The sequence below is a fragment of the Myotis nattereri genome (genome assembly GCF_964212035.1).
Source record: "Myotis nattereri genome assembly, chromosome: X".
Classification (NCBI taxonomy): domain Eukaryota; kingdom Metazoa; phylum Chordata; class Mammalia; order Chiroptera; family Vespertilionidae; genus Myotis; species Myotis nattereri.
In genome coordinates, this window is record NC_138078.1 from 29,299,850 (window position 1) to 29,325,295 (window position 25,446).

General features: G+C 37.9%; 1 protein-coding gene across 1 annotated transcript in view; it reads left to right on the forward strand.

Moving 5' to 3' along the window:
* CFAP47 (cilia and flagella associated protein 47) overlaps nt 1-25,446 on the forward strand; it is a gene marked incomplete at both ends in the record, with an annotated part of 442,463 nt that overhangs the window by 231,527 nt on the left and 185,490 nt on the right. The window contains 3 exons of the mRNA XM_081081612.1: nt 3,841-3,956; nt 16,218-16,368; nt 17,780-17,868. Of these exons, the coding sequence (XP_080937738.1) occupies nt 3,841-3,956; nt 16,218-16,368; nt 17,780-17,868 (356 nt within the window). The remainder of the gene's footprint in view (nt 1-3,840; nt 3,957-16,217; nt 16,369-17,779; nt 17,869-25,446) is intronic.

Sequence of the window (25,446 nt, forward strand, 5' to 3'; positions counted from 1 at the left end):
GGCTGGAATCGAATCTGGGACCCTTCAGTCCGCAGGCTGACGCTCTATTCACTGAGCCAAACTGGTTAGGTCTCTGCTCTGATCTCTATTATCTTTTTCCTTCTGCTCACTCTGGGCTTTTCTTGTTGTTCTCTTTCTAATTCTTTAAGTTGTAGAGTTACATGATTTATTACCATTTTTTCTTGTTTTGTTTTCTTGATGTAGGCCTGTAGAGCTATAAACTTCCCTTTCAGGACTGCTTTCACTGTGTCCCATAGGTTTTGGATTGTTAGGTTTTCATTGTCATTGGTTTTCCAGGGTGTTTTTAATTTCTTCTTTACCAGATGGATTTTTCGTTGTTGTTTAATTGAGGATATAGAAAGGGAAGTAATAATGGATGTGCTCTTGACCTGGGTTACCTAATTCTCTCTAAATGATATTATGTAATCTGGATGCACTAACTGTGTTAACAGTGAATTTTTCAAATTTAAGAAAAACAATGGAAAAAAAATTTCCAGTCCTATGATAACAAATCTATATAAATAGGTCCATATTTTACAATTGTTCTCTTTGAGAAATATCTTGTCAGGTGTTATTGACCTCAATTTCAGATAATTTGTTTCACATGAACTCTAGTAAAGTATCTTCTATCATGCCGTTTTAAATCGTTTGCATTTATGTAAGATTGTTTTTATAAAACCTTTAACCAGATTTATAGGTGGGTCCTTGGTTTTTTTCTCAGGACACTATAGGCTGATAAAATCTTATTTTGTAAAAAAGTTATTTTAGTTCTTTGGTCAGATCACATCTATTTCTTTTCCTCATCTATTTTATTTATTCCTCCCCATATTTGTGGGTGTGGGGTCAATTTTACACTATTGATGCAAAACTCATCCATATTTGTTCTTCACAGTATATGTCCTAGTGATGTTTAATTTGTAGTTGTAACCTCTTTGAAAAAATATCTGTGACACTATGAGCAATGATTGGTAAGATTCAGTTTAAAAAATCGGGAAAAACTCAGGTTCTTGTCTCAAATTATAAAGGGCTCAATTTACGGAAAGGAGAGTCATTCCTTTTGATTTTATTTTGTTAGAAAATATTAAGATACAATCCCTTTTATGTAATTTTATTTTTTTCTCTTTTTGTCAGAAAAAGAGAAATAAAATACTTTAGAGAATTTTTTAACAGTATTTACTCTGATAATTCCCTAACTGCATTGTATTTAAGGGATTTGGGTACTAGCTAGCCTAGAACTATAATTATATTGGGGAGGACTTCTGACTTCAAACTAAAAATTCTCAAGAATTAGAAATATTATTGCTTAAGCCTGCAGAAGATAGGAGTCTGAATTAGATTAAGCAGTGATTATTACAGTTCGGTATGATTAATAATTTTTAAACTCTGACCAGGTTTGTATTTCCTTATGGCATTTAATTGTTATTTTAAAAAATTAGTTAATGACACTAGCTCATATTTAAACAAATTTTAATCATTATGTTAAAAATCAAATTAAAGCATAGTAAAATGGAAACATTTTAATGTTTTAATGATTTCTTTCCAATTTAATTATTTATTAGAAATATTGTTCACACCTGAAGATTATAGATGATATTGTACACGTAGGGCTTTTGTTTTTCAAAAATGTAAGAGACATTTTTTGAAGGAAACAACAAAAATTAAATATAAATGATAAATTAAACATCAATCACAGCAAGCTTTTATTTTAAATTTCATTTAAGAGAAATGATTAATTTGGAAGTTGCTGGGAAACTTAGACACAGTTTGCCCCCTACATCAACCCATATTCCTTACGATTCACTATAACCATGCATAGTGCTAATTATTAACTCTTAACATTCATTCACAACCTTTTCAATCTTCCAGAACAAAGAAAAATCTCAGGAAATGGCTACTATAATTAAAAAGATATTTCTGTAGCTATATGTCTCAAATGGAAACATAGAATATTGGAGCCATTAAACCATATGGTTATCAATGAAAAAATGTAGGTTGCAGTGATTTTTCTGAGACAATTTTAAAGCTATTGACCTTCCCTCCCCTTTTAAATATATTCTTATTGATTACAGAGAGGAAGGGAGAGGGAGAGAAAGAAACATCAATGATGAGAGACAATCATTAATCAGTTTCCTCCTGCACATCCACCACTGGGGATCTAGCCTACAACCTGGGCATGTGCCCTGATCAGGAATCAAACTGTGATCTCCTGGTTCATAGGTTGACGCAAAACCACTGAACAACACTGGTGGGGTTTCCCCCGCCCCAACACACACACACACACACTTTTTTAAAAACAAACTTTACGCAGAGCTCAATAGATAAAGACTGTCATTACAAAACAGGAATCCAGGTTCCAAAGCTGTTTTTCCTTCCTTCAACAGCTTTCCTCTTTCCCCATGAATCAATTACCACCCCTACATAAAATCCTAGTTAGGTGGAATACCCTGACCATAGATGAGCCCAACGGGCTTTGTATTATACATATGATATGACAATGAGAATGAATGTCTTCCTTAAGATCTCAGGGCTAGTTATAGAAGTTCTAGGACTATAAACCAATAACATTAGGTAATGAATTTATTATTACTTTTAGCTATTCCTTCCAGAGAATGAAAATGAACTCTCTGGGACTTAAAATCACTTGGTCTGTTAATTAATTCTTTAGGTACTGATATCTATAAGTAGGCAAGCTACATGAGATCCCAAAATCCTTGGGGTAACTGACTGTAGAAACTTTTCAAAAGCAATATACTTGTCCTGGTAGTTACCAAAGTTTTCGCTGCAATATAAAAGTAGTTTATTTAACCTTTTAACAAATCTCTACCATATTCCTTACGATTCACTATAACCACATATAGTGTTAATTATTAACTCTTCAAATATCTCTCTCTGTGGTTTCTGGACCACCTAAGTGCAGTTACCTTTTCTTTACTGTAATTTGGCCAATCCCGTATTTGCCCCAGGTCTTATTCCTCTTTTGGCTCAGTACTTTCCATGATAACCTTGTGTCTTCCTAACGTGTTGTGTGTTTTTTTTTTAAAATCTCTATTATATTCTACATAAAGACTTGTGTAGTCAAGTTTTCATGAAATACTCTCTAAAAATAAAGTAACTTATTCTCTAATACTTTCCATCTCTAAGCCTCAGGAAGGAAGGGACAGTGAAACCCTAGCTATACTATTGCTTCTCGATGAGGCTACCATCATTTCCAGCCTGGACCTCTGATTTTAAACCTAGAATCTTTATAACTTCCCACGCTGAGCAGCTGGATTATCCTTTTTCTGTAAATTGGATTATTTAAGTTCTATGTTTAAAATTCTCCGAAGATTTCCCTTTGTAATAAGAATAAAATCCAAGTTGCTCACTGTGGACTTCAAATCTTCATGTCATTTCCTTGCTTGAGAGATCCTTTTCCCTGCCTACTCTTGTAAACTGTATATATGCGATCTTCAAATACAAAGTCTGCTTTCCCTCAGTTAGTGCACATAAGGAACAAATATTTTCATGATTAAAATGTAAAACTCTTTGATTAAAATAAGAAATGTTAAGCCCTGATCAGTTTGGCTCAGTGGATAGAGCATTAGGCCATGAACTGAAAGGTGCTGGGTGAGATTCCAGTCGAGGGCATATACCTTGGTTGCAGGTTCAGTCCCCAGTAGGGGGCGTGCAGGAGGCAGCTAATCCACATTTCTCTCTCATTGATGTTTCTAACTCTCTATCCCTCTCCCTTCCTCTCTGTAAAAAATCAATAAAAATATATTTTAAAAAAATAAGAAATGTTAAGTTGTATATTTTTAAAAATTCATGATCTTATTTTTACTCTCTTGTTCTGCAATGTAGATTCTAGTGAAAAATTCAAGCTCGAAAAGAATAGTGTATGATGCTACAATCATTGGAAGAGATGCCGCTGACTTCACCCTCTTCCCCACAGAGAGTACTGTGACAGTTCCTCCAAAGTAAGTGTTTTGTTTTTTTAAATTTTACTTCATTAAACGTATCAGCCCTAGAAATTTAATGTGCACTATAATTATTAAAAAGTGACCTGGATTTGTTTTTAGTGGATATATACAAATGGAAAGACCATCACTCACACATAGATGAATAATTCATATGTTGCTGAGATTCCACATCAATTTTGTTTAAACATTCTAACAGTATAAAGCAGCTGCATTTTATGTATACATTTAATTTCAGTTTATTTTTTCATGTACATTGGCCATAGAGATTAGACAACAAATTGTTTATGTAGTACTATTGTTTTCTGCCAAAAACTCAAAGCAGTGTGTGAAGTCTCTGATTATAAAAGCAATATGTGCTCATTGTAGAAAATTTAGAAACTATGCAAGTATAAAGAAAAAAAGTAGAAGACTAATAATCATACATGAAAGATACCCCAATGTTGCCATTTTTCTCTATCCCTAGTCATTGTAACTTAAAGATAGATAGACAGATGATAGATAGTCTCATATACTTATAAGAACACTTTCTTTTTCTTAGAATATCTCTATTTCATAGCATCATGTTCTTAATTTGGGGTCACAATAGTTTCATAAATGTCTCTGACTTACTTTTTCATCTATTCCCTGTATATTTATTTTGTTGAGGTCAGTTGGTATGTTGTTTCTCTTGGTCTCGGTGTTTCACATTGAATGATTTACTCTAATGACTTGTGATACTTGATGATCCATTCACATGTAATAATATGGCAATAGAAAAGTAAATTGTGAGTTTGTATATGCACAGGTTTGTTAATTGGCAGATTTCTCTTCAGGGTGAAAGCATTCTGCTTTTTTAAAAAAATATATTTTATTGATTTTTTACAGAGAGGAAGGGAGAGGGATAGAGAGTTAGAAACATCAATGAGAGAGAAATATTGATTCAGCTGCCTCCTGCACACCCCATACTAGGGATGTGCCCACAACCAAGGTACATGCCCTTGACTGGAATCAAACCTGGGACCCTTCAGTCCGCAGGCCGGCGCTCTATCCATTGATCCAAACCGGTTAGGGCAACATTCTGCTTTTATGCCCAGTTGCCTGGCATTCTACAATGGCCTTGGGAAGGGCTATCTGAACCGCATTTTGCCTTCTCTGAAACTAGGCAATAGGGCAGTTTTGTTTCCTCTATTAGCCTCTGTGGAGATGCTCATCAACAGCTCTCTCTAATTAACAGCTTAAAAATAATCCCTTTATTGTAATTTTGATAAGATTTTTCTTCTAGGCAATGAATTTCAGTTTCAGATGCCATTGTGGCCTAGAACGCTTCTATCATGTCATTTAACAATTAAATGCTGGGCTTTGATACTGACATGTACAGGCTCTATGATTCAGCTTCATTTTGTTACTTGGAAAATGTGGATCAGGGTATTTATTCTCAGTGTTGTCAGTAATAAATGTACTTCTATGGGAAAAACACCTAGTACTGTAACTGGAACTTACAGGAAGCAATCAATAAGCATCCCCCTCCGCCATTCAAAGTACTGGTGATTCATAGATGAAAACATCAACACTCTTCCCAGTGTTTACAGTCTAGCACAGTGCCATTGAAGCAAATATACTATAAGGATATAATTTGAATAATTGTTTTATTTGTGATGTGTGTATAGAAACAGAGGATAATGGAAAAAAGAAGTCACCTAAGTGTTCTTGGGGAAACCACAAGAACCTCAGAAGATGTAATGCGTAATTCTCCATGTGTATGGAAAAAAATTACTCACTTTTCTGGATACATTTTATTTTGTAGGCTTGAATACTATTATTAGGTGGTTCTTTAAGTATCTCTTTAGTGAGACTAAATAATGTCATGGTCTTTGGTTTTTACTAATAGGATTTTAATGAAACAAAATAGTTTTTGTTTTATTAAGCAAACAAACAAACAAACAAAAAAAACCCCACCTGTGGCTTTATCATTATCAGGTATTGTATAATTATCTATGTATACCACATCCTGATTTAGATTCTGTCTCAATCACGATTAGTAATAGCTATTTCCACCAGCTGTGGATTTAAATTCCCAGAGATATAATTTATATAGAAAGATTAAACAGCTATGCCAGCATATAAACAAACATGTTTATTTCTGCATCTAACTTCATGTGTAAATTTAGGTATAACCATAGAGTGTTGTAAAAGTGAAAGTATATTTTTAGAAAACCATTCTGTTTCTTTTTCCTTCATGATTCTCATTGAGCCAAATGGGCACTGACATTGATATGTTATATATTTCTTCTCCGTCTTTTCCGAAAGCCAAGTTGCAGTAGCTTATGAGGTTCATGTAATATGAAGGAGTATAAAACCTATACTTGTGATATACATGCCTCCAGATCTAATACATGACCGGAGGTAGACTACCCATTTGATTCTGAACTTTCTAACACTTTCAGGAAGGAATCCTGGTAATTTATATACATCAATATAACTACAAAACTTTTTCTTCTTTACTTTTATTGTTGATACTATATGGATGTCCCTATTTCTGCCTGCATTTGCCCACCTCCAACCAGACCCCACACCCTCCATCACCACACTGTTGTCTGTTTCTATGGGTTATGCATATATGTTCTTTGGCTAATCCCTTTACCTTCTTTCATCTTTTTATAAAAGAAATACCTATACTCAAGAGAAGCTCAGCTCTTCATGGTCCTAAAACCAGCAATTACCTCATGGAAAGGATACTGTATTTTAAAATGTGTTACATAGAACTTAAGTATAGGTCCATAAATTCATTTACTAAGCACATGCTCTTTAGAATGTGGTCATTCTTGAACATCTTTTTGTTTCTTTTTTTTTAACACTTATAATCATTTTTATTTTATTTTTTAATTTAAATTCTTTATTGTTTAAAGTATTACATATGTCTCCTTTTTCCCTCATTGACCTTTCCCTTGAACACCTTTTTCCATCAACTTCCATGGAGATCCAATCCATGACTTTGTGCTTTTGATTTTACCAAATGTATCTTATATTTGTCATCTTTTCCTCTTACCTACCTCTTCCATTCTAATTTAATGTACCATTATCTTTAACTTGGGTTGCTACAAGGGACTCCTAAAAGATTTTTATTTCAATCTATTCCCAACATCAGATTGGCAAGGATTGTTTAAAATGCAAATTTGGTCATGTTACTCTTCTACTTAAAATATTCCTGTAACTTCACATCCCTATTATGATATAAACTGAACATCTCAGCATGGTCCACATAGCTTTCATGGCAGGCTCCTGGCTATATTTTGTAACACAAAAACTTGTGCTTTCTAAGATTCAGTACCACTGGCCTTTGGTAAGTTCTTAAAACACATAATTCCTTCTTGGGTGCCTTCTTTCCACACCTGCTCATTCTAGCGACTCATTTTCAGCCTTTATATCCCACTTAATATAGATAACCTTTTAGATGGTATCACACTCCCTATTATGTGATCTCATACCACTTCACAGTGCACACAGAACTTGTAGTTTTCACATTTATTTTGTGACGACATATTGTTTGTCATGTCTTATAAAATGTAAGATCCAGGAGATCAGCAATAGTGTATTTTTCTAATTAGTGTATCCCCAAAACTTAAAACAGTGCTTGGAATATTATAAATTTCTATAGATATCAATTGAATTAATGAGTGGTTTTATCTAACAATGAATTTTAGAATACCTAGAAAAATGCTTAATCACTCACAGTTACCTAACATGGACTTTGAGCCTATTATATCCAGAAAAAGACCACAAGGTCAAATATTCTTTGTTCTCAGTTAAATTCAAGTCCAAGATCTTTTAATAATATTTAAGAAAATGTGCTTTTGCACAAATTGAGGAGATTAGTGATGACATATCTGGAAAAATCATTCCCGCTCTTGCTAGATGTGAGCTATAATTTTCCCTATAAAGCAATTCTGAGAATATTTCTGTTGATTTGAAAGTCCTGCATTCACTTTACTCTGCTGCTCCCTAAACTCACCCATTTAACAGTAATTTCACAAGTGTTCTAGGGAAATTAAGCCAAAGTTTGACACCCAGAGAATCATTCCCATCTTCATCCCCAAATATGTCTATCCTAAGGGAAGGTGAAAGTTTCATACAAAGAATAATTGTGATATGATGTATAATGCTAAATATGTTAAAAGCCAGAGTAAAAGAAAAGGTAAAATTTCCCCAAGTTTATCAGCCACAGGTGTGGCCAGTCAAGGGAAGGCTGAAATATTCAGCCAGTAAAGAAACAATGAAAATCATTTTTTACTAGGAGAGTTCTTTGTTTACATAAACAGTGAAAGCAAAAATAATCAAATGGGGCTACATCTCCGTGTCCCTTGTGCAGCACAACACCAAAACCAAAGGGTCCACCATTGTAGACATGGTGGCAGGTAGGCCTGGATGAGGGTGAGTGTGTGAGAAGGAGAGTATGTGTGGGTGTGAGAGTGGGAGAGCATCTGTTTGTGGGAGCAGGAGCTTAGGGAGGCAACTGGGGTGCTCCAGGCAGAGGATCTGCCACTGCAGTGTGTTGCTCTGCTGGGCACTTCTCTCCACTTCAGTGGAGGCCATTGTGAGGGAGCCACAGGGTCCCCATGACAGGAGACTTTGGAAAACGACCCTGCCCCAGGGCCCCTAGGACACTGACAGGTGCTCAAAACCCCACTGCTGAGATCCAAAGTCCCCATGCACACAGACGAGTCATGCAGACTCAGTCTGAACTGTGTGCCGTGGAGGATTGGCTGGCTGAGGCAACCTCCTCAGGGCCTGACCCGCCATACTGGTGAACTGGGCACCCAGTTCATCCCAGTCCCAGCAGTGGAGTGCCCAGTGGAGCTAGCAAACAATCAGCCCCACATCCTCCAAAGGGGAGAGCTAGGATGCCCCACATCATCAGCATCCAGTGGTAAGTCTGACACAACCCTTCTGTGAGCAGAGCCACAAGCCTGCCCTGCCATAGAGGCAGAAAAAGCATTCAACAAAATCTAATACCCATTTTTGATAAAAACTCTCAGCAAAGTGGGAATAGAGGGATCATACCTCAACATAATAAAGGACATATATGAGAAACCTATAGCATCATACTCAATGGGCAAAATCGAAAACCACTTCCTCTAAGAAGAGGAACAAGACAGGGATGTCTGCTTTCACCATTCTTGTTAAACACTAGAGGCCCGGTGCACGAATTTGTGCATGGGTGGGGGCCAATTTGGGGGGTAGGGGCTGCAGAGGTTGGCCAGCCAGCTGAGGGGGAGGGGCCATGGGAGGTTCTGATGGGGGCAATCGGGACTGGCCACTGGGGGGAGGGGTCACAGAGGTTGGCCGGCTAGGAGGAGGGGCTGTGGGAGGTTGGCCAGCTAGGGGGGAGGAGCCATAGGAGGACCTAATTGAGGTGATTGGGGCTGGCCGGCCGGATGGGGGGAGGGCCTGTGGCGATCAGGGCCAGCCAGCCTGGGGAAGAGGCCATGGGAGGTTAGCTGGCCGGATGGGGGGGAATGGGTGACAGGAGGTTGGCTATGGGAGCGCACTGACCACCAGGGGGAAGCTCCTGCATTGAGCATCTACCCCCTGGTGGTCAGTGCCCATCATAGCGACTGGTTGACTGATGGTTCCAGTTGATTGGTCATAACAGTCGCTTAGGCTTTTATATATATAGACTAAAGGCCCGATGCACGAAATTCGTGCAAGGGGCTCAGCCCTCGCAGCCCTATCTGGCCCTCACAGCCTTGGCTGCCTTGGCCAGCCCTCACAGCCTCAGCTGGCCCTCACAGCCCCTCACAGCCTCTGCCATCCCTTGGAGCCCCTTGCAGCCTTGGCCGGCCCTTGGAGCCCCTTGCAGCCTCAGCCGACCCTTGGAGCCCCTTGCAGCCTCGGCCAGCCCTTGGAGCCCCTTGCAGCCTTGGCTGGCCCTTGCAGCCCTGGCTTGGTCTGGAAGGTCATCCATACGGTCATTCCGCTGTTCAGTCTAATTAGCATATTAGCTCTTTATTATATAGGATAGTACTTATTGGAAGTCCTAGCCACAGTGATCAGACAAAAAGAAGAAATACAAGGAATCCAAATTGAAAAGGAGGAAGTAAAATTATCATTATTTACGATGACATGATATTCTACATAGAAAACCCTAAAGACTCCACCAAAAAACTACTATATTTAATAAAGGAATTTGGCAACATAGCAGGATACAAGATTAACACCCAGAAATTGATGGCATTTTTATACACCAACTAGAGGCCCGATGCATGAAATTTGTGCAAGAGTAGGCCTTTCTTCCTCTGGCTGCTGGCACCGGCTTCCCTCCAGCACCCGAGACTCAGGCTTCCCTCTGGTCGCCGGCAGGCATCCGGGACCTGGGCTTCCCTCTGGCTGCTGGAAGGCACCTGGGACCTGGGCTTCCCTCACAGCCCCGGCTTCATCCAGAAGGTTGACCGGAAGGATGTATATTACGCTTTTATTATTATAGATAATGAACTCTCAGAAAGAGAAACTAGAAAAGCAATCCCATTTACCATCTTAACAAAAAAAATTAAGATACTTAGGAATAAATGTAACAAAAGAGGTAAAAGACCTGTACTTGGAAAATTGTAGAACGTTGAAAAAAGAGATAGATGAGGATATAAACAAGTGAACGAATATAATGCATTCATGGATTGGTAGAATTAATGTCATCAAAATGTCCATACTACCAAAAGCAATCTATAGATTCTACACAATTCCTATTAAAATATCAATGGCATATTTCACAGATCTACAACTAATACTCTCAAAATTTATATGAAATCAAAACAAACAACACCCCTACCCCCCGAATAGCTGCATTAATCTTGAGAAAGAAAAAAGTTGGAGCAATCACAATACAGGATATTAAGCTATACTACAAGGCCACTGTAATAAAACCATCCTGGTACTGGCATAAGATCAGGCATAGAGATGAATAGAACAGAATAGAGAGCCCATGAATGGAAACAAGCCATTACACTAAATCTTTGATAAAGGAGGCAAGAGCATACTTTAATAAAGACAATCTCTTCAGTAAATGGTGTTGCACATGTTAAAAAACGAAACTAGACCATCAACTTTTACCATATACCATAATCAGCTAAAATGGATAAAATATTTAAATATAAGTTGTGAAACCATAAAAATTATTGAAGAAGGCTTAGGCAGCAAAATATCAGACATCTAATGTAGCAAAAATTTAATTGATACAATGCCTAGTGCAAGAGTAACAAAGGAAAAAATAAATGGGACTACATCAAATAAAAAGCTTCTGCACAGCAAAAGAAAACAGCATCAAAATGAAAAGAGAATCCACTGTATGGGAGAACATATTTTCCAATGATACATCTGATAAGGGGTTAATATAAAAAAATATATAAAGTACTCATATAAATCAACAAAAGTAAGACAACCCAATAAAAAAATGGACAGAGGACCTAAATGGACATTCTCCAAAGCAGACATACAAATGGCCAATGTCACTAATCATGAGAGATATGCAAATTAAATCCTCAATGTCACTAATCATGAGAGAGATGCAAATTAAAATGAAATGACAATTAGGTATCACCTTCCACCTGTCAGAATGGCTGCCATCAATAAATCTACAAACAGGTGCTGGCAAGGATGTGGAGAAAGAACCCTCACACACTGTTGTTGGGAATGCAGACTGATACAACCACTATGGAAAACAGTTTGGAGTTTCCTCAGAAAATTAAAAATGGAGCTGCCATTTGACCTAGTGATCTCACTTCTAGGAATATATCCTAAGAAACCTGAAATACCAGTCAGAAAGAATATATGCACTCTATGTTCATAGCAGCACAATTTACAATAGCTAAGATCTGGAAACAGCCCAAGTGCCCATCAGTAGATGAGTAGATAAAAAAGCTGTGGTATATTTACACCATGGAATACTATGCAGTGATAAAAAGAGATATTTTACTCTTTGAGACAGCATGGAGGGACCTGTAGAGTATTATGCTAAGTGAAATAAGCCAGACAGAGAAAGACAAGTATCACATGATCTCACTCATATGTGGAATCTAATGAACAAATATAAACTAATGAACAAAAATAGATCCAGAGACATGAAGCATGGAACAGACTGTAAATCTCAGAGGGAAGGTGGGGGTGGGTGGGTGGAAAGAGATCAACCAAAGAAATTGTATGCATATATATATGCATAACCCATGGACACAGACAATAGTGTGGTGAAGGCCTGGGGTGGGAGGCGGGGGCGCGCTAGATGGGGTCAGTGGGGGAGAGGGGAATAGACATATGTAATAATTTCAACAATAAAGATTTTTTTAAAAAATAAATATTATTCCACCTTAAAAAGGAAGGGAATCCTGCCACAGGCTAGAACATGAATGAAACTTGAGGACATTATGCTACATGAAATAAGCCAGTCACAAAAACAAAATACTGCATGATTTTGCTAAAAGAGGTATTTAAAGCACTCAGATTCATAGAAACAGAAAGTACAATTATGGTTGCCAGGGGAAGGGTAGGATGGGGGAGGAAATGGGAATTATTTCTTAATAGGTATAGAGTTTTAGTCTTGTAAGAAGATGAAGTTCTAGGCATCTGTCATACAACAATGTGCATATAGTTAATAGTATTGTAGTGAACAATTAAAAATTATTATGGTGATAATTTTTCTGTTATATATTGTTCTTTTCTTTTTATGATATATATTTTTACTGTAATCTTTATATATAAAAGCGTAAGTGACCATTACAACAGAATAACCGGAATGACCGGAATGAGCAATTGCTATGATGCACATTGACCACCAGGGAAGACGCTTAACAAATATGAACTAATGAACAAAAATAGATCCAGTTTAATGCAGGAGCTGGCCCCAGCCTGCAGGCCCTGATTGCTGATAGGGCCTGCTAGCCAACTTCCCAGGTCCCTCCCCACATCCCTCTCCTGAGCCAACAGGCCCTGATCAGCCTGCCCTTCACCCGCCTCAATTGGGACCTGCTGGCCAACCTCCCAGTCCCTCCCCCCAGCTGGCAGGTCTCTATCACCGATCAGGGTCGACCCGGGCTGCGACAGCGAACCAGGGGTGGGTGGTGGTGGATGTGGGTGGCAAAGGAAGGAGGAGGGGGGAGGGGGGGAGATGGGTAGGCGGGGAACTGCATGGTGGCTGTGCGTGGACAGCGAGAGAAGGAGGAAGCAGGGAGGTGGGGAACCACATGGTGGTGGCGCAAGGGCAGCAAGGGAAGGATGAGGTGGCGAGGTGGGGAGGCGGGGAACCTGATCGGCCCTGATTGCTGGCCAGGCCTAGGAACCCCACCCATGCATGAATTTCGTGCACTGGACCTCTAGTAAAAAATTTAAAAAAATAATAATACAAAAAACAAAGGGTCCAGATGACAGCATCATGCACCAGTAAAACACCCTGTGCTGACAGTCAGTTTCATGCTGCAACTAAGTACTTTTATAGCCTGTAACTCTACCCTGAAGGGGCTAGGTAGCAAGCCTCAGACCTCAGGAGAGATTGGGAGGCAAGTGAGCAGCATTTCATGAGTTTCCATGCTCTTACCTTATGAGAAGATTGTAGAACTTTCTGCCAAGACACAACATGTGGCCTTTGTGTTATCATGCAGGGTTGTCAGGATGCCATGGCTCAGTCATTACCCTATAGGGTATAGGAAGTGAAATCTCCAAGGCTACAGACTCTAACTTTTTACTATGTTTTAGATTAGGAAGTTGAAGATTAAGGGGAATGGACATGTTTTCTTTGCTCTTTTAATTACATATATCTTACAAATAAAAGCCATGCTACTTATATATCATTAGTTTCTTTTGAGATTTTAATTTTATTTTCAACCACAGTTTTAATTATTTTTTTTTAATTCTTAGTCTTTCTCATTTTTCTCTCCATGTGACTAAAAACCAGTGACATGACTAAATTTTTGCTTAAACATTAGCACAGAATGTCCTATGAAATTCACCCAAAAATGTATATTTTTCTTTGGCTAGCTGTTAGAAAATTTAATATTTGGTAGATTTTACTTATATTTTGAAGTTAACTTTAGATTTGACAGACTGGATCAAGATGTTTTCTTTTTTAATTTATTTATTTTCCAATTTCAGTTGACATACAATGTTATGTTAGTTTCAGGAATACAAGAAAGTGGTTAGACATTTATATAACTTGCAAAGTGATCACCCAATAAGTCTAGTACTCATCTTAAATCATACATAGTTATTACAATATTATTGACTTTATTCTCTATGCTGTACTTTATATCCCCATGACTGTTTTTGTAACTGGCAATTTGTACTTAATCCCTTTGACCTGTTTTACCCAGTCCTCCAATCCCCCTCCTATCTGGTGACTATCAGTTTGTTCTTTGTATCTATGATTTTGTTCCTATTTTGGTTTTTGTTTGTTTGTTTTTCAGATTCCACATATAAGTGAAATTGTATGGCATTTAGCTTTCTCTGAAAAACTTACTTCATTTAGCATAATATCTCCCACATCCATCCATGTTGTCTCAAATGGCAAGATTTCATTCTTTTTTATGGCTTAGTAATATTCCATTGGGTATGTGTGTGTGTGTGTGTGTGTGTGTGTGTGTGTGTGTACCAACTCCTTTTTATCTATTCAACTATCTATGGACACTTAGATTGATTTTATATATTGGCTATAGTTAATGCTGTAATGAACATGGGGGGGCATATATCTTTTTAAATTAGTGTTTTGGATTTCTTCAGTTAAATAACCAGAAGTGGAATTTCTGGGTCATTTGGTAGCTCTATTTTTAATTTTTTGAGGAACCTACATAATGTTTTCCATAGTGGCTAAACCAATTTGCAATCCTAGCAATAGTGGATGAGTGTTCCCTTTTCTCTAAATCCTCACTAATGCTTTTATTTGTTGATTCATTGATGATACCCATTCTGAAAAGTATGAGGTGATATCTCACTGTGGTTTTAATTTGCGTTTCCCTGATGCTTAGTTATGTTGAGCATCTTTTCATGTCTGTTGATAAGGGATTTATATAAAAACTAGGGGCCCAGTGCACGAATTCATGCACCTTGAAAGGAACTGTGGGCTGTGAGGACGTGGTGGGCACTGGGGCAGGTCTCGGACCATCCTCCATGCCCCCACTTGGCCCCTCCCGCCATGGCCTCCAGTCCCCTGTCTGCCAGAAGCCCTGCTTCTGCCTCCACCACTCCCACATGCTGACAGCACCAACCCCGTTTGCAACTTGATGGCGCGGAGCAATTGGGGCCAGCACCAGCAGCATGCAAGCAGGTTCAGCACCGTCAGCGAGTGCTAGTGGTAACTGCTGCCCCGATTGCCCCTCAGGAGCAGGGAGAGGTGGGGGAGCCCTCAGGGGCGATAGGGGCCAGCAGCCACTGCTCGCACCCACTGACGGCGCTAAGCGATTGGGAGTGGTGCCAAGCGCCGGCAGTGGGTGCGAGCAGTGGCTCCAGCTGCAGGTATGAGTTGGGTTGGCACTGGCAATGGGTGCGAGTGGCTGCTCCTGTGCTGGCAGTGGGTACGAGCGGTGGCTCCCAGCTCCGATCACCCCTCAGGAGCTGGGGGAGATGGAGAAGCCCTGAGGGGTGATTGGGGATGGAAGCCACCGCTTGCACCCACTGATGGCACCGAGTGTGAGTGGCGGTTCCGGCACCGGCACCAGGCGCAAGCGGGGCTGGTGCTGGCAGCAGGTGCAAGTGTTGGGTGGGACCGCAGCATGTGGGAGGAGAGAATTTTCAGTAACCACCAGAGGCTTGCCCAGATGACAGTGACTGGCGCCCCTCCTTGGTCTGGCGCCCCTGCTCACCTGCTCCACCATCCTGCCGTGGCCGATGCCTGCCATGTTCTGTGCTCTACCGCCTGCTGCTGATGCCCACCATGTTCTGCACATGCCCCCTGGTGGTCAGAGCATGTCATAGCGACCAGTTGTTCGGTTGTTTGTTTGTCCCGCTGTTTGGTCTATTTGCATATTAGCCTTTTATCACATAGGATATATAAGGAACTCATACAACTCAACACCAAAAAGAGCAAATAATCTGATGAAAAATATGTGCAGAGGACCTGAATAGACACTTCTCCAAAGAGGACACAAGGATGGATCAAGATGTTTTAACTGATAACAATAACTAGATTATAGACTTCCTGAGATCTGCAACAGTCTTGAATTTTATTCTGTAAATGATTATATTGCATTGCAGAGGTTGTTAGTTGTCTTTTTTCAATAAAATATTTTTCTTTTATCTTTTATTAAATAGAGACACAATCGATATTACTGTGAAATTCAGCAGTCGCTTCCTCCATCCTGCCAAAGCTTCACTGATACTAATTTCAGCACCTAATATGGTAGTGGGAGGCACTACAATGATTTTTTCTCTTAAGGGTGAAGTCCGCAAATTTAATTCCACAGTAAGTAAATTTTACCTATTTTGTATGTCTTTGCTTCTCTTCTCATGCCATTGGGCATCCCAAGCATAGCTCTTTTTCCTGGGCCTGTGTCTGCTTTTATTTGAATTAAGGGTTGGTGTGAGCAGTGAACACAGCAAAGAACATTCTTTAATTTCTCTTGAGTGTCCTGTGTATCAAAGGCATTATAAAGATAATGCTAAGGCTGGGATTTATTGAGAAGTGATGATGTTCCAGAGGGAGAAGGATTTTTAAATTTTCTGTAACATAAATGTGACATTGCTATGATTGACTTTTTATAGTCAGTATTCTGGTTAAATATTATGTCCTACCATGGACATATGGTAAAGAAGAAGTAAATTTGTTATTGTGCCATATTTCCATATGGAGTATAAAGAATTTTAGGTGTGCAGTGGCATGAGTAGGAAGTAAGTAGAAGGACTCTAATGATGGTCAGTTTTGTAAGGAGAGCATTAAGATGTTCACATGAACAGACTGGCTTATTAGATAATGACACCTAGAGTAGGAAGCAGGCATTTGATTGTCACTGAGATATGTATTATGATCATCTGATTTTCTCCTGAATAATGAACTCTTACACTTCCCAGTCCTTTCACACAAATTTTCTGAAACAAAACGTTGCTATGCCACATGTATCTAAGAGACATGGATGGTTTTAGCCTGTCATTAACATGGCTACAGGGCAGAAACGCTGACACTTGAAACTCATGTGGTCTCAGTTTACTGCTCCATCTGAATACTCATGGTCTTAGTTACCAGGAGGTAGAGCGGGTAATAATGGAGAAATAAAAGAAGGTAAGAACACCATCAGTATGAAAATGTAGAATTACTAGAATCTTTTCCTCTATGGAAAGCCATTGGGTAATTTGCATTATAAATTTTATGTTTGTACTTTTATTATGTTAAAAATATGTCAGTGTAAGCCACCATCTTATAAACACAGGCATATCACACTCACACACATACACAGATAGGTATTCATACACTCACACACCTGTGTGCATACACACACACATGCCTCTTCTTTATGTCATGTTATTAGGTATGTATAATTAATTAATTTTCAAATTAATATAATTAATTTGAAAATGCTCAGTCATTAATAAAAATATTTTAAGGAAATACATTTGGGAGATATTATGACAGTTCAGTTGTAGCAAAAGTACTATTGATCAGTGATGAGGTAAAATATGAAATATGTTTTTATTTCTTCCCACTCAAATTTTTTTTCAGTGCAATGTTTCTGGGACAAAGGGACTTATATAAATTAATATCATTGTTATATTTGAATGAACAGGTTTTTAGATGCTTTAAGCTTTTATTTTATGATTCAGGTTATCTTTTTTTGTTCTTACCATTTAGTATGTCTTTATTTATTTATTTTTTACTTTAGAAAATGATAACATGCAAAAGCCCATGTTATACATGGAAAAAAATCACTGTGAACATTCAAAATCCTTTCCCTACTGCTGGTGACTTCATGTAAGTTATTGTTTTAATGTAATTTTATTACAGTTAACTATATCCAATCTTAATGGAAATAAATAATTTTCTTCAACATGAACAATTTTGAGAATTTTTTTGTATTTACATTGCTATAAATTTATAAGCATTACCAGATAAAATAGAACAACTAATAAAGTAAACCAATTTTCCTTGAAATGCTATTTGATCTATACAAAACTAAGACTGTTAATATCAAATTTATTAATTTTGTGTATATTTTTTGAAATCTTTCAATTTTAAAAATTTTATAGTTAGCATATTTTATTTCTAAATTTATTTCATCTGTTAATTTCCAAAAGAGAAATATCTATTCAAGCAAAAAATTCATTTTTACTTAAAGCATCATTATTGATTAAAACTATACATTATGTGTATATTTGTGCATCTAGAGATTTAACAATAGCAACAATATATACTTGAGATTAAAATATAATAAAATGCTTAATTACTGTTTAAGTTCACAATAGAAAAGTATCTTGCCATATATTTACATGCTGTGGGAGAAGATGGAGAATGATACCTTATGTACTGCTTAAATTACTAACTCTCTTTCCATCAGCTTTAGAAAACAGATCCTCATAACAATACTCGTGTTGAGACCATAAGTTGTATGCATGCTTAATACTGTTTGATAATTCTCAGTATTTAAAATCACTGCATGTCTAGGCTTTTGGAAGTATTTTCTTAACAATATCATTTATTGTTGAGAAAACAAAAATTCTTTTGTTGAACAGTTATTGGTGAATGTATGGTTCCCAAGTTCCCTGAGGGAAATTATATTTGCTATAATGTTATTAAATGTTATATTGCAATATAAGGCACAAAAATGTCAGAAATGTATCATTAATCCAGTATTAATATTTGCTCTTAAATGAACCAAATGGCTGACTGCAGTTCTTTAGAGGAAATCAGGATCAAACATATTAAACATTGCATTCTAGTGGTAGACTTGAAAGAAAATCTCAAAGTTTCAGGAATTGGTAGAATATTATACTTGTATGTTTCTAAAAAATCATAATATTTTATTTTTACTTTATAGTTTATCTCAAATCACATTAAAATTGTTACTTGTGTAGGGCGCATGGTTTGGTAGAGGAGAAGATTGTTAATTGGGGTAATTGACTACTTCCCCTTTGTATAAATGTGGCCCTTAAACTTAGGCAAAAATTTAAAACTCAGTATTTAGAAACCAATCATAACATTTGCAAAAATCGATATTTTATAGTAGGCATATATGATTTAAAAATTTTAAATAATAAAATACATAAGGGAAATTTTATGGCAATTAATTCATATAGAGTTATTAAATTTTATATTTTTTTTGTTGAAAGTATGACATGTCTCCCTTCCCATGCCCAGTGACCCCATCTTCTCCACTCCCTACCCCACTCCAGGTCTTCACCACACTATTGTCTGAGTCCATGGATTTTGCATATATGCATATAAGTTCTTTGGTTAATCTCTTCCAGTCCCCCTTTCTTTCTGAGAATCATTATTCTGTTGCATGCTTCCATTGTCTCTGGAACTATTTTGCTTATCAATTAACTTTTTTCATTAGATTCCACATATAAGTGAGATTATGAGATATTTGTCTTTGGCTTATTTTGCTTAGCATAGTACTCTCCAAGTCTCTCTATGTTATATCAAAGTATAAAAGATCCTTCTTTTTTACAGCTGCATAGTATTCCATTGTGTAATTATACCACAGCTGTTTCATCCATTCATCTACTGATGGGCACTGGGCTGTTTCCAGATCTTAGGTATTGTAATTAATGCTGCTCTGAACATAGGGGTGCATATATTCTTTCTGGTGTTTCAGGTTTCTGAAGATATATTCCAAGAAGTGAGTTCACTGGGTTTAAACGGAAGTTCCATTTTTAACTTTTTGAGGAAATTCCACACTGTTTTCCATACTGGTTGTACCAGTTTGCATTCGCACCAGCAGTGTATCAGTGTTCCTTTTTCTCCATATCCTCGCCAGCACTTGTTTGTTGATTTATTGATGGTAGACATTCTGGTAAGCACTAGGTGGTACCTCATTGTTGTTTTAATTTACATCTCTCTGATGATTAGTGACATTCAGCATTTTCTCATATCTGTTGGCCATTTGTATGTCCTCTTTGGAGAAGTGTCTATTCAGGTCCTTTGCCAATTTTTTAAATTGGATTGTTTGTCTTCCTTTTGTTGAGCTGTATCAATACTTTATGTATCTCGGAAATTAACCCCTTATCAGATACATCATTGGCAAATATTTTCTCCCATACAGTGGATTCCATTTTCATTTTGATGCTGGTTTCTTTTGCTATGCAGAAGTTTTTTCGTTTCATGTAGTCCCATGTGCTTATTTTTCCTTTGTTTTTCTTGCTTGTCTAGACAATGTATCAGTAAACATCGGTAGCTATAAGAGATGTCTGAGATTTTGCTGCCTGTGGTTTCTTCTAGGATTTTTATGTTTTCATGACTCACATTTAAGTCTTTTAACCATTTTGAGTTTATTCTTTTTTTAAAAATATATTTTATTGATTTTTTACAGAGAGGAAGGGAGAGGGATAGAGAGTTAGAAACATCGATGAGAGAGAAACATCAATCAGCTGTCCCTTGCACACTCCCTACTGGGGATGTGCCCGCAACCAAGGTACATGCCCTTGACCGGAATTGAACCTGGGACCCTTGAGTCCGCAGGCCGAAGCTCTATCCTCTGAGCCAAACTGGTCAGGGCGAGTTTATTCTTGTGTATGGTGTAAGTCAGTGGTCTAGTTTCTTTCTTACTTTCTTTCTTTTTTTCTTTTCTTTTCTTTTCTTTTCTTTTCTTTTCTTTTCTTTTCTTTTCTTCCTCTTTCTCTTTCTCTTTCTTTCTTTCTTTTCTCATGTAGCTGTCTAATTTTCTCAGCACCTTTTATTGAAGAGACTGTCTTTCCTCCATTGTATGCTCTTGCCTCCTTTGTCAAATATTAATTGAGCATAATGGCTTGGATCAATTTCTGTGGTTTCTGTTCTGTTCCATTGATATCTATGCCTGTTCTTGTGCCAGTACCAGGCAGTGCTGGTTATAGTGACTTTGTAATACAGCTTGATATCTGGTATTGTTATCACTCCCACTTTGATCTTCTTTCTCAAGATTGCTGCAGCTATTTGGGATCTTTTTTGGTTCCATATAAATGCTGGGAATATTTTTTCTAGATCTGTGAAATATGTCCTTGATATTTTAATAGGAATAGTGTTGATTCTATAGATTGCTTTGGGTAGTACAGACATTTTTCTGATGTTAATTCTACCAATCCATGAATGAGGTATATTCTCCATTTGTTTATATCTTCTTCTATCTATTTTTTTCAAAGTTCTGTAGTTTTAAGAGTACAAGTCTTTTACCTCCTTGGTTAGGTTTATTCCTAAATATCTTAATGTTTTTGTTGCAATGGTAAATGGTTTTTTTTTTTTTTTTTTGCTTCTCTTTTTCAGAGTTCATTATTGGTGTATAAAAATGTGATCAATTTCTGGGTGTTAATTTTGAATCCTCATCCATTGCTGACTTCATTTATTAAATCTAGTAATATTTTGGAGGAGTCTTTAGGGTTTTTTATGTACAATATCATGTCATCTGGGAATAATGACAGTTTTACTTCCTCCATTCCAATTTGGATGCCTTTTATGTTTTCTTCTTCTTTGTTTTGGTAAACTTATTTATTTTTTAAGTATATTTTTATTGATTTCAGAGAGGAAGGGAGAGGGAGAGAGAGAGAGAAACATCAATTATGAGAGAGAATCATTGATTGGCTGCTTCATACATGCCCCCTACTGGGGCTCCAGCCCAGAACCGAGGCATGTGCCCTTGACCAGAATCAAACCCAGAGCCACTCTTCCAGTGAGCCAAACCAGCTAGGGCTATGTTTTCTTCTTGTCTGATTGCTATGGCTAAGTCTTCCAGTACCACCTATAATAATAAAAGCATAATATGCTAATTAGACTGGACATCCTTCCGGAAGACCTTCCGGATGAAGCTGGGGCTGCGAGGGAAGCCTGGGTCCCAGGTGCCTGCCAGCGGCAGGAGGGAAGCCCGGGTCACAGGTGCCAGAGAGAAGCCAGTGCTGGCAGCTGGGGGAAGTAAGGCCTACTCTTGCATGAATTTCATGCATCGGGCCTCTAGTCTTGAATAAGAGTAGTGAAAGAGGACAATCCTGTCTTGTTATTGTTCTTAGGGAAAATGGTTTTAGTTTTTGCCCATTGTGTATGATGTTGTCTGTACGTTTCTCATATATGGCCTTTATTATGTTGAAGTATGATCCCTCTATTCCCACTTGCTTAGAGTTTTTATCAAAAATGGGTGTTGGAGCCCTAGCTGCTTTGGTTCAGTGGATACAGGATCTACCTGTGAGCTGAATGGTCCCAGGTTCGATTCTAGTCAAGGGCACATGCCTGAGTTGGCAGGCTCAGTCCCCAGTAGGGAGCGTGCAGGAGGCAGCCTATTGATGTTTTTATTTTTCTCCCCCTCTCCCTTCCTCTCTGAAATCAATAAAATATATGTGTGTGTGTGTATGTGTGTGTGTGTGTGTGTGTGTGTGTATTTAAAATGAGTGTTGGAGTTTGTTGAGTGCTTTCTCTGCATCTATTGGTATGATCATGTGGTTTTTGTCATTCAATTTGTTTATGTGAAATATCATATTTATTGATTTGCAAATATTGTACCAGTCTTGCATCCCTGGAATAACTCCTACTTGGTCATGGCATATGATCTTCTTAATATATTTCTAGATATGATTTGCTAATATTTTGTTGAGGATTTTAGCATCTATGTTCATCAAGAATATTGGCCTGTAATTTAACAATTGAAAGGGGAAAAAAGAGCCAGAGTAAGTGCGCAAACTCGCGACTTTTACCCTCTGGCACTGCGCACAATTCTGTGAACATCTCTGTGTCTTTTTCCCCCCTGGCACTAAGCAGCCAGCACACTGTTAAAATTTCAGGCTGCCTTTTTGTGCCCAGTACAGCTATGGGTTGCTTTTTAGAGTTCCCTTCTGCCAGCAGCCCTGCAGATCCCCTTCCACATTCGCAGGTCATGGTAGCCCCAACGACCTTGGATTTTGTGGGCGCTGCCTTCCCCAGAACCTCTAGCTCCCATTGTGCACATTTCTATCTCCAGCCTGGACTGAAGACCTCACCTTTTCCTAGGTGAAATCTGACCTTTCCGTGAGAAGGTGGAGAGCTCCTCCGAGTCCGCATATTCACACTGCTTGAGAGCCAGTGTTCCTGGGTTCACAGCTGTTCCCTGGGTGGTGTTGTTGTAGATTCCCGGGATGTTAGTCCCTTGCTTTTTATTACTTTGTATACTTCATGTCACTCCCTTCTGGCCCAAAGTGTTTCTATTGAGAAATCCACTGACATTCTAAAGTAGTGGTTCTCAACCTGTGGGTCATGACCCCTTTGGCAGTCGAATGACCCTTTCACAGGGGTTGCCTAAGACCATCTTGCATATCAGATATTTACATTACAATTCATAACAGTAGCAACATTACAGTTACGAAGTAGCAACGAAAATAATTTTATGGTTGGGTCACAACATGAGGAACTGTATTTAAAGGGCCAGAAGGTTGAGAACCACTGCCCTAGGGAGTGGGCCTAAGCTGGCAGGTGGACATCCCCCAAGGGCTCCTGGGGTTCCAGAGGGAGTCTGACTGCCAGCTTAGGCCCAATACCCCTGGAAGCAGGCCTAAGCTGGCTGGTGGACATCCCCCAAGGGGTCCCAGACTGCGAGAGGGCACAGGCGGGGCTGAGGGATTCCCCCCCCCAAGTGCATGAATTTTCGCGCACAAGGTCTCTAGTATAATAATAAAGGGACATAATTTTAAATATTACACTTCTAAAATGATCAGTATTTAATTCTTATTAATAATCTCAAAAGTATTTTAAAATAAAATTAAAGTTTTTATATATTTTTTCCAAAATTATATGTCGCACAGTTACTGGGTTTGCTAATTTTTAATGAAAATTTAACATTACTTTAAAAAACTATGTTTTTATTGATTTTAGAGAGAGGGTATGTGAGAGGAATAGAGAGATAGAATCATTGATAGATTGAGCCTGCAACCAGTCACCCGGAATCAAACCAGTGACCTCTTAGTTCATGGGTCGATGCTCAACCACTGAACCACTCTGGCCAGCAATTTTTGCCATTTTAGGAACTGGTATATTTACTCTATTTTATCTAATTTTCTAGCACAAAAATTTTCTTAGTTTTCCTTTTTTTTTTCTGAAAAGTCAGTAGTGATGGCCCTACTTTATTCCCTTGTTTTAGTAATTTGATTCTTTTCTTCTTTATTCTAAATGAGTCTAAGTAAAAATTTGTCATTGTAATCTATCTTTTCAAAGAACCTTCTTTTGGTTTCCTTGATATTCTCTGTTGTTTTTCCTTTTTTAAAAAATCCTCACCCAAGGATATTTTTCCATTGATATTTAGAGAGAGTGGAAGAGATGGGGAAAGACAGAGAGAAATATCGATGTGAGAGAAACACATTAATTGGTTGCCTCTTGCACGAGCCCCGAACAGGGCCTGGGCCAGGGAGGAGCCTATAGCCAAAGTACGTTCCCTTGACTGGAATTGAACCCGGGACCCTTTGTTCTGCAGGCCGATGTTCTATCCACTGAGCCAAACTGGCTAGGGCTGTTTTTCTTTATCTTAAAAAAATCTTTATTGATGTCTTATTGATATTTTTAAAAACCCTGCACACGCTTAATATATACAATATGATGAGTTTGGACATATGCATATAACTATGATATTGTCATCACAATCAAGGTAAATAAATATATAGCCATAACTTCCAAAAGTTTCTTTGTAGGTTATTTTTCTGTGTGTGTGTGGTGAGAATGCTTAACAAGAGATTTACTCTCTTAGCAAATGTTTAAGTGTATAATACTATGTTTTTAACTACAGACACTATTTGTATAACATATCTCTGGTACTTAATTATCTTGCATAACAAACTTTATACAACTTACATTTAATCTTCTACCCTGTCCCTAGTAACTACCATTCTATTCTCTGCTTTATGAGTTTGACTATTCTACATTCCTTATATAAATGGAATCATACAATATTTGTCCTTCTGAGATTCGCTTAGTTCATTTAGTCCCCAAGATTCATCCAAGTAGTCACATGTTGCATAATATTCTTCTTTTCTAAGGATGAATAATATTCCACTGTAATTATTCACATACACCATCACATTTCCCTTATCCATTCATCTGTTGATGGACATTTGGGTTGTTTGGATTGTTTCCATATCTTGGCTATTGTGAATAATGCTATAGTAAACATGAGAGTGAAGATATCTTACTGGGGTCCTGATTTCAATTCCTTTGGATAAATATCCAAAGTGGGATTGCTGTATCTTTTGACATTTCTATTTTTAATTTTTTGAGGAACCTCCATACTGTTTTCTATAATAGCTATACCATTCTACATTCCTACCAACTGCATACCAACATGTGTTATCTCTAATTCTTTTTTATAATAGTCATCCAAGCAGATAGGAGGTGATATCTAATTTCAATTTGATT